This window comes from Miscanthus floridulus, unplaced genomic scaffold, assembly GCF_019320115.1.
Source record: "Miscanthus floridulus cultivar M001 unplaced genomic scaffold, ASM1932011v1 os_1153_2_3, whole genome shotgun sequence".
Lineage (NCBI taxonomy): Eukaryota > Viridiplantae > Streptophyta > Magnoliopsida > Poales > Poaceae > Miscanthus > Miscanthus floridulus.
This window is the reverse complement of record NW_027097554.1, coordinates 1,663-12,120: the sequence shown is the minus strand read 5'-3', so window position 1 is coordinate 12,120 and position 10,458 is coordinate 1,663. Positions and strand designations below refer to the sequence as shown.

The 10,458-nt window shown below is 50.3% G+C and overlaps 1 protein-coding gene across 1 annotated transcript; it reads left to right on the top strand.

Annotated features, from left to right (window-relative positions):
• The first annotated feature begins 4,874 nt into the window (after positions 1–4,874).
• LOC136533734 (homeobox-leucine zipper protein HOX6-like) lies at positions 4,875–6,354 on the top strand. Its single transcript, XM_066526270.1, has 2 exons — positions 4,875–5,464; positions 5,650–6,354. The coding sequence occupies exons 1-2, from the start codon at positions 5,102–5,104 to the stop codon at positions 6,001–6,003; spliced, it is 717 nt and encodes a 238-aa protein (XP_066382367.1). The 5' UTR covers positions 4,875–5,101; the 3' UTR covers positions 6,004–6,354.
• The last annotated feature ends 4,104 nt before the right edge of the window (positions 6,355–10,458 follow it).

Sequence of the window (10,458 nt, the reverse complement as noted above, 5' to 3'; positions counted from 1 at the left end):
CTGCAGATGTGCTCGACAGCCTGTGATTTTTTTTTTCGGTTCTGATGACTGGCAACACCATCTATAATTTCATTTCATTTCTGTGGCAAGTCGAGATCAAAACACGTTGAACACGGTGAAAATGCCCGTTTTATCTCGTTTCAATGACAAGTCTGATTTCAGGTAGTGAGATCATGCTAGTCTCAGCGATCAGGTAATGTGCAGACAGAGTTGACAGGGCTTTGACCTCGACGCGCGGCTACACCAGACAATTAGCTTATTACCTGATCGCTGAGAATGTAGCTCCATTCGTGCAGTATGTAGTATTTTTTCTTTCTTTTTTTTTTCTTTTTTTGTGAGTAAATGCAGTTAGGGGTGTTTGATTCTTGGGCTAAAGTTTAGTCCTTGTTACATCGAATATTCGGAGGCTAATTAGAAGGACTAGAAATGAGTTAATTATAAAACTAATTGCAGAAGCTCTTTGCTAATTTGCTAGACGAATCTATTAAGCCTAATTAATCCATCGTTAGCAAATGTTCACTGTAGCATCACATTGTCAAATCACGGACTAATTAGACTTAATAGATTCGTCTCGTAATTTAGCTTCATCTGTGTAATTAATTTTATAATTAACCTATACTTAATACTTCTAATTGGTATTTAAAGATTCTGTGTGAACAGGACTAAACTCTAGTCCAGAAATGCTAGAAGCGGAAGTGCTCGTGACTAACTCTTGTGGCCCATGGGACACAGCCCGTATGCATACGCAGCCCATCTAGGTCTATTGGTCTGAACATTGCGCGTTACAGCGATGCGGCGGCCTGGTCCGGTCCAGTCAGCAGTCACTCTCTCCTTCCTTGACACAACGCAGTGATAGAAGTTTCTACTTGTATGAAAAAAAAAGTATTCCTTATCCTTCGTTGTCGTCTTTTCGACAGTGCTTCCTCAAATGGTGCCATGCTCTTGGATCTATGCCTATCCATCAGGCTGCCGTCAGGTAATGGATCGTATGACGATGAGCAGTGCCTGATCATGACAAGCGAGCGACCAGAAAACTCTTGGCTTAGCTCCCTCCTCCAGTCTCCAGATCTTGCTCGTAGCTAGTACTGTAGTAATCTCTGCACTCCTCGGAGCAAGCAAAGCATAGAAAAAGCTCCATGACCCTTGATCATGGCGCTGTGCTGGTTTCGACGAATCACAACATATCTGTTCAGCCTTCAGCGTCGGCCATGGGGGTTCAGGTACAGGCAGCACTGTTCAGTTTCAGTGTTCGCCATGATCCTTCCTCTGGAGCCGGAGGCTTGACGTTCTCTGAGTGATGGCGATGAGATCACGGACGAGTCAACCACAGATTGTCTCCGTCGATCCGTCTGTGGGGAGCGGAGCCCGCGTTGACTGTTTTTGTTCATCCCAGGGTTGCCTGGTCGAAGAAACCATATATCTACGCTGCTTGTCCGAAAGGATCACGACGTCCGTCCACCACAGACAAAAGAAACAAAAGAAAAAAAGAAAAGTCTTCCTCTTCACGCAGTAAAAAAGGATCGGTCGGTCTCGATCGTTTACCAGCAGCAGATTTACATTGCCAATTCACCGTGCAGACAAGCACGGTGGCGGTTGTCAGTTTATATTCTTCTCTAACAATATATGCCCAGAAAATGTACTCATCGGTTTTTCTTTTTAAAAAAAAACAGAGACAGGCCGTAGTACTTCTCGCCAGCCATACGGTTCAGTGAAGAAGCCAGTCGGGGACCGGAGATATTCGGTAGCTACAGTAGTCCTACGGCGATCAGCATGGAGAGCAGTGCCCACTGCCGGATGCCGGTGCCGGTGACCTCACAATAGATGTACACAGTAGCTAGCTAGTAGGCACGTAGAGCTAGGCAGCTAGATGCCGGCGGCGGCGTAGCGCAACCTCACACGTAAGCCTTACTCACACGCAACTCCGGCGTCCGGCAGCAGGCAGCTGCAACTGCAAGCGCCAGCACTGTAGCGGCTACATGCGTCGTCTGGACTCTGGAGCAAATTGCTAGCCGCAGCCCGCAGCGCAGCACGGCATGGGGGCGCCCAATCGGGGAGGGAAAGGTGGGTGGAAGCGGGGAGAATGGAGCGGGGCCAACCGGCCGGCCGGGCCGGACAGCGCCCAGCGGAGGCCAAATCCCTGCACTGTTGACGCCGACAGGTGACGGGATCGGGATGCGTGTACGTGGTATGCGCCGTTGGCCCTTCCGGGCGTGTTTGGGACCGCGGTTACCCACCGCGCGGTGCGGTACGAGTATCGCGGAGCGAGGGCCGCGCTAGTTCATTTGTGCAGTTTCTGCTGTGTGCGGGGAAAAGAATCATCCCACCGTGGGAGCGTTTGGCATGATTGTCGTATTGTTTTCACCGCCGCCACAAGAATCATCGCACCTCGTCGATTCCGCGCCCGCGCTCGCGGCGGGCGTCGATCCATCGATCGAGACAGGGGGCCATGCCGAGGCGCTGTAGCGGTAGTACGTGTCGCTGGCCGTGGCCGATCCCTCGCCTCTCGTTCGCTCGCCCGCCGCCCGCTGCGGCGCTGCCTGCCTTCCCCTCTCGATCGCCCCGCCCGGCCATGCCTCGCGTCGCGTGATATCACCAGCAGTCCAGCACCACGCGGCCAGCCGATGCTGATCGATCGGCGCGCTGTAGCGTAGCGCCGCAGGAGGGCCCCGTGAACAGTCTCCACGCCGTGCATGCGGCGGCATTCATGTCGGGTAGGTTCTTGTTGGCCGCTATGCATCTATCGGCTCCTGTCGAGCATTGCTTTGCTTATTTGCCCGACGAAAAGTCGAAAACGATGGGATAACGACGTACTATCGTTGTTGGTTCGTAAAGAAGTACTGCTGACTGGTTTGTGTGAGAGAAAAATACTGTTCCGGCTGAAAATTTACGATCGTTTACGACAAGCCACAACCAAACTAACAGGCTAAGCCGATAAAGTTTGGACGATCGAGCTCATCTGATCAGCGCCGGCCGGGCGACGTACATGCCCTGTCCGAACATAATTCGTCTTACACAATTAAAGCCATGTTCAAACGTAGACCATAAACTACATATACATACTCCGTATACCCGGCCCGGCATTGCACAAATTCTTAGCTGTCTAATGAAACGACAGGGAAATCCAGACCCACATGAACAGAAAATGCACACCGGATCCGACGTTGCACCTGAACGTAATTTCCTATGCATTCAGTCCATTTGCAAACTGCAAGAAAGGCGAACGGCATCTCTATCTGTGCCCTTGTCAGTCAGTCAACGATAGGTAACTTGTGAAGACACGAAAATCCGAGGGGCCATCATCGATGGCATAATACTCAACTTGATAAGATAGTAACCGGGAAGGGATCAGCAAGAGCCACTAGCCCGTAGTTTAGGCGCGGGTCAGTCAGTGGACTCGGAAGGGCCAGGTGTGTCAGACTTTGCTGCCGAGCGATACACACGGTTCGAACAAAAGTCGCCAGCGACACCGGAAAAGGAGGACACCTGGATGACATGTGCAGGAGGCTGATAACACCGCTGGCTGGCTTGCCCCTGCCAGTCCAATTCAACCGCGCCATCTGCTCGCTGTCTTTGTTTGGGCAGCGCTTTCGTGCGATCGTGTCTATATAGGTGCCGCCAACGTAGCCTACCCACAACAGCACGTGCGCACGTACGTACGTGTACCACGCGTTGGTACGGTGATCTGTGTATGGTACTCCCGAGCCCGAGCCCAAAATGTACGCCGGTGGTGATTGCTGCAAACGTTGACAAGTTCGGCGACGCCGTTTGCGAGTACGTACGCTATTTGCGCAGCGAAGACGCGAGGTTCAGCATCTAGCGCCCGCGGAATCGAAACAGCCTGGTGACACCCCCAGCTGGTGGGCACGGGCCGGCGTCTCGTTGTCTCGTTACTCGAGCACGCCACTTCGCACTGCAACCCCGGCCCGGCCGTCACGGCCGCCGGCCACGGCCAAATTCAGCACAACGGCCAAAACGGCAGCGCGACCGCGCCGCCGCGCCACCACCACGACGGAACCCCGCGGCCCGCGCGCTCCCGGAGGGGCGAGGGCTCGGCGGCACGGCAGGTATAGCTAGCCTAGCCTGGCACGGGGACTCGCCGCCACTGCCCGCCCGATACGTCCCTTCCACCGGAGTCCCTGGCCATCTTCCCAACCAACCAGCCAGCCAGCCAACCCCGTGCACGCAAGCGCTACGGAGCGCAGGAACGCGACGCCACGCGGGCAGTTTTTTAACCTTATCCGGCCCCGCCGCGCCCGTACGCACGTCTCCCTCCGTCCGCACCAATCGGGTAGGCGCCCCTGCCAACAAGGTGGCAGTGCCCCGCCCCGCCCGCGCGCGGCGCCGTAACAAGCACCACCACTTGGTGGCATGCACCGCGGCACCGGTACAAATCGGAAAAAAATTATGTGCATACGGTATCCGTAGCTCCGCCATGCATACATAGCGTGGATGCCTGACACGTGTTGGTCTTCAATGATCCAACGCTAGAAGGAGTGGTCCTCTGCTAAAAATAGACTCGGCATCAGCCAGGCTTGTTCACGTGGCCACGCTCATTTGCCGCATGTCCGCATGTACCATAAAGACCAACACGTGTCATACATCCACGTATGTATACATGGCGCAACTGTGATACAGTTTTCATATAATTTTTTCCCTAAAAATCGCGGTGCGGGCGCGGGGCGCCGATATATACGTGGCCGCCACCGGCATGCGAGCTGGAGAGAAGAGAGCCAGCGAGACTGGGCGAGGGATAGGGATCGGGAGCGAATTCCCGGCCTCTGTCTGCCCCCGGGGACTGGAGAGAAGACAGCGCTCGCTCGCTAGCTATACAGACCCGGGGGGGTGGGGGTGGGGGTGGTGGGTGGGGGGGACTGGAGAGGGACAGGCCGCGCGCGCGCACGCCACCGCTCTCCATTGGCCACGCCGTTGCCATCACGCCGATTAAACTAGTCGATCGCCCAGCTCACCTCGCCTGTGATCGATCGGGCTGCTGCCTTCCTTCCTTCCTCCTCTTTCCCAGCAGTAGCCTACTAGCTACTTCAGCAGCGAGACTAGCTCTAGCTGAGGGAGTGAGCTCGTGGTCCGAGAGCCGTGCGTGGCTATGGACGGCGAGGACGACGTGCCGGAGTGGATGATGGAGGTGGGCGGCGGCGCCGGAGGGAAGGGAGGAAAAGGCGACGGTGGCGCGCTGGACAAGAACAAGAAGCGCTTCAGCGAGGAGCAGATCAAGTCGCTGGAGTCCATGTTCGCGGCGCAGACCAAGCTAGAGATCCGGCAGAAGCTGCAGCTGGCGCGGGAGCTCGGCCTGCAGCCGCGCCAGGTCGCCATCTGGTTCCAGAACAAGCGCGCGCGCTGGAAGTCCAAGCAGCTGGAGCGCGAGTACTCCGCGCTCCGCGACGACTACGACGCGCTCCTCTGCAGCTACGAGTCCCTCAAGAAGGAGAAGCACGCGCTCCTCAAGCAGGTCAGGACGATGATGTCAAGCTCGTCACTCATCTCCCATGCCTCCATCTCCCATCTCTCGTTCGTTCGCGCGCGCGCCCCGTGTTGATCCGTTGCATATATGCTCTCAGATGATCATACATATGTGTCCTCCAGTTCATTTTCTTTTTGTAACGATCGACTGGTTCTTGAATGCGTTGCGTGCAGCTGGAGAAGCTGGCCGAGATGCTGCACGAGCCGCGGGGCAAGTATAGCGGCAATGCGGACGCCGGCGCCGGGGACGACGTGCGCTCAGGCGTCGGCGCCATGAAGGAGGAGTTCACAGACGCCGCGCTCTACTCGTCCGAGGGCGGTGGCGGTGGCAAGTTCGCGCACTTCACGGACGACGACGTGGGAGCCCTCTTCCGGCCGTCTCCGCAGCCGACCGCAGCTGGCTTCACGTCGTCGGGGCCGCCGGAGCACCAGCCGTTCCAGTTCCACTCCAGCTGCTGGCCATCGTCGACGACGCAGCAGACCTGCAGCAGCTCTCAATGGTGGGAATTCGAGTCCCTCAGTGAGTGATCGATCATGCGACGAAGATCACAAGCGGGCCACTCGGTTCCAAGCACGTAATTAAGGACGAATACGAGTTCGTAGCGGTGATCAGATCAGCCCCAGAGCGACGGTGTACATAGCTTCAGTAGATCAAAGTCCAGGTCTGTCCATCATCAAGCAGTTTATTTCTTCTCGTCATCGATCATCATGCATGCAAAAGAATTTTTCTCGCCCCAACGTCTTCCAACCTTGTCGTCGCTACCAGACCATGTAATCCAGGAACATGTAGAGAGAGATCAAACGAGCTTATAGAGGGAGGTCACATGGGAGCTAGTCAATTTTATTCGCCATGGTTAATGCACTACCGGAAACAGTATATATACCGAGTGCCAGGCGGTTTGCCGTGTGCATTTCTTCGGGTACTCGCAAACAATATCTTTATCGAGTGCCTATAGATAAACACTCGGTAAAATAATTGCACTTGGCAAAAAACTTATTTGTCGAGTGCAGGAAATAAAACACTCGGCAAACAACAACAAGACACTCGACAAAGAATAGGCACTCGGCAAAAGACCGCCACGTGTGACGGCCGTCAACCAGGGTGCCGACGGTTAGAACTTTGCCGAGTGTCAGTTAGTGACACTCGGTAAAGAGAATCATTGCCGAGTGTTTTTATTTGGTACTAAGCAAGGGTGAAGGGCAAGCGACGGCTTGACGGCCGAAGAACCTAGCTAGGGTGAAGAAGAAAGTACTTGCATTTAGTTGAGGTACTAATCAAGCTATGATGGTCATGTTGCTATGGAGGATCAAATCACTATTGGAGTGTTTGACGGAATTGACTTGAGACGTTTGGGATTATTCATATTTGATGAATGGAATTAAGTCACGTGCTCAAGATGGCTATGCTCAAGTAAAAAGATCAATATTGACATGTTGGCACCCACTTGATGAAGATTGAAAGACACGGCATCAATTCAAAAGAGATCAACTCAAGTGGTATAAATTCATTTTTCCTTTAATCTTGAGTTTAATAGGTATGTCGTACTATTAAGAGGGATGCATCATGTTGATAGATAATCATTCATAAGTGCTCATGTCAACCCATGTGAGTTTGAGTGTTTGAGAGACAAAAGAGCTAACCTGTTTGTCGCTGGTCTGGCAATACCGGACGATGTGTTCGGTATTTGCCTAGCCACGGTAAAATTCTTGGTGTTCTCGGGTTAGTTCGTCGGGAGTTCCGACGTCTCAACACTTAACTAACTTGGAGAGTTGACTGCCTGGTCACATCGAACGTGTCCGATATGATACCGGACGTGTCCAGTTAAGGCTGGATAACAAGCTAGCTCGGTTCGACTCGTTATCCTAACGAGCTAAAAAGCCAGCTCGTCTTGGCTCGTTAAAAGCTCGAGCTGGCTCGTTAAGCTCGCGAGCCAGGTATAAAAAATACACAAAATATTATATTTGCATTTATCTAAAGTTTGAGAATAATAATAATATAAAAGAAATGCATCTAGACCAGTTACCAGTTAATTTATAGGATCTAGACCAGTTACCAGTCAATTGTAAAGTGCAAGATATGAAGTAATACAAAAACTAATATAAGTTTTGATACTTTTTTCCCTGGAAGCTTGACTCGAGTTAGCTTGTTATAGCTAACGAGCTAAAATCTTGGCTCGGCTCGGCTCGTTATCATAACGAGCCGAGCCGAGCCGAGCCGAGTCGAGCCAGCCACGAGCCGAGCGAGCTAATGAGCTTCGAGTTTTTCGTCTAGCCTTATGTTCGATATAGCAGGCCAGAGCCTAATGGCTAGTTTTAAAATGAGCTGAGGGTCAGAGTTTCGACATGAGTCAGGAGTTCTGAGGCCTCACAACGATACTTTACTCAGTTACCGTTGGTGCAGTGCAAACCGGACGTGTCCGGTATTCCAACGGCTATAAAACGACTAGTTTTTCTAAGGAGCTATAAATCCTCCCAAGCCTCAACCTTTGGATGTTACTGATTCTGCTGATCCTCTAGCATATTTTTGGGCTTTGCCAACTCTCTCAAACCCTTTCTTAGTGAGTGTGTGATCTAAATTGCCAAATCCATTAGTGGGTTGAGGGAAATTCAAATTTGAGAGCAAGTCACCACTTGAGCACTTGTGCATATTATCAATCTCATGATTTGCATTTGTTACTCTTGGACTCTTCGGTCCTAGACGGCTAGGCGTCGCCGGAGAGCACCCGAAAGATTATGGTGTGCCTCGAAAAGTTTGTAACGGTCGATTCCGCCGCCTCGAAATCAACTAGTGAAATGAGAAAAATAAGTTGGAAAAGACTCCGGCTAGAGTGACCTTCGTGGTACCCTCTAGGGCTGACCTTCGCTGGGTCGCCCGCAGCCCCCTCAACGGAGAGTAGGACTCAAACGAGTCCGAACTTCAGTAAAACAAATATCGTGTCTCAATTCGTATTTTATTTAATATTTGTGTTGCTCTAGCTCTTGTGCACGTTACCTGTGTGTGGCACTATCTTTAGTGGGTGCCTACAGGTTGGATTGAAGTTTAAAATCAAAAGGAGCAAGTTAGGGGTCACACTGCAAAACTCGTGTATACCGTACGTGTCCGGTATAACTACCGGACGTGTCTGATATTGCCTGAAGTGTTCGATCGAACCGGACGTGTCCGGTATTGGCCCCTGCTTTGTTTTATCTATTCACTGCACTAATTGTTGTGTTGCAGGGTTGTGGCTCCTAGATTTATTTAGTATCTTTTATATACTCTATGGCTAACTTGTGAGGGGCGGTATTACTCTTATTTAGAGTTTCCATTTTTGAAACTCCCTTTACTAATCGTTTACGTATTTAAAGGTGTTAATTTTCATAAACGCCTATTCACCCCCCTCTAGGCAGCATCCTAGGTCCTTTCAGGAGTTCGTGGTAAAAAATTGAGAAGGTTTTGGATAATGTGTCACGTACGATGTTTACAAACCGAAGTATCTCAGAAGAAGAATCGTAGCAATGAGAAGGATTCGGTAAGATTTTGAGTCAAAGTGACATTTGAATTGGGGTTTGACTTCATTTCGCGTGCGGTGTCTTCTGTTTGCCGAGTGCTATGAAAAATACACTCGGCAAAGAGGGACACGTGGCAAACATCTGTGCATTCTGAGACTAAAATGGTTTCTTTGTCGAGTGTCTGCGCTGTGACACTCGGCAAAGAAGCCAACATTTATACGTTCTGGGCCAGTGTTTGCCGAGTGTCCATTATTTGACACTTGGCAAAGAAGGCAGGTTTGCCGAGTGTCAGGTATTTGACACTCGACAAAGAAAGAGGTTTGCTGAGTGTTCTAGAGTTTGACACTCGGCAAAGAAGACAGCTTTGCCGAGTGTCCAGAGTTTGACTCTCGACAAAGATGAAAGCTTTGCCGAGTGTCAGGTGTTTGACACTCGGCAAATGAGGCAGGTTTGTCGAGTGTCAGGTCTGGAACACTCGGCAAATGTGCCGTGACCGTCTCCGCATCGTCATGTTACTTTTTTCGCCGAGCGTCGGTTTTAGCTCTCGACAAAGTATTTGCCGAGTGTCCGATAGAAAACACTCGGCAAAGAGACGTTTGCCGACACTATAGATGTTATGTGCTGTTTGCCGAGTGTTACACTCGGCAAAGCCTTTGCCGAGTGTTTTATGGGCTTTGCCGAATGTCTGTGGCACACGCCAAAGCCACTGTTTCTGATAGTGATGGCTGCTTTCTTGGTTCATTCTTTCTCCCTAAGATAGTAGATGAACAGCTAGCTTGCTATTAGAGAGAACATGAAAGTACAGATTGCAAAAAGATGCCGACGTGGATGGTGATTCTTAAGCGGGCAGGAGAGGGGAAGGAAATCGAACACCAAGGCTCAGTGCAGTACAGGGTGGCACAGATCGCACAAGTAACATGCATGCAGCCATTCTTTTATGCAGATGATAAACCGCGTTGTTTAGCTACTAGGTCAAGCCGAAATGCATTGTATATTTTAATTTGATTGATACGAGATCTCAAGTGTAGTTTAGTGAGTTTAGAGTGGATCGCACTCAAGTTAAGGACGGCAAACGAATGCACAACTGCAAGCGAAGTTTGAATGGGTGTTCATAGAAAAAAAAGGATAAAATACATTTTCGACCTCTAACTTATATAGTAGTTCGATTTTCAACCTTAACTATGAAATCCGGCGAAGTACGCCCTCCAACTATAGAAACTGAATAAAATTAATCCTCTTACGGGTATCAATGGTGGTTTTCTATTTTATAAAAATAATAACAATCTAATTTATTGTCTAAAAATCCAAGATGATTTATTTCAAATAAAAAAATATGAAAATTGTACCAATTTTGTTTTCTGAAAATTCTATCTACCTATTTATGATTTATATATAGTTATTTGAACTGACTTATTCATATTTCTATTGTTTTATTGCTTGTAGTCGTGTTCATTATTTATTTCAAACAAATAAAAGTCAAATAACTATATAAAC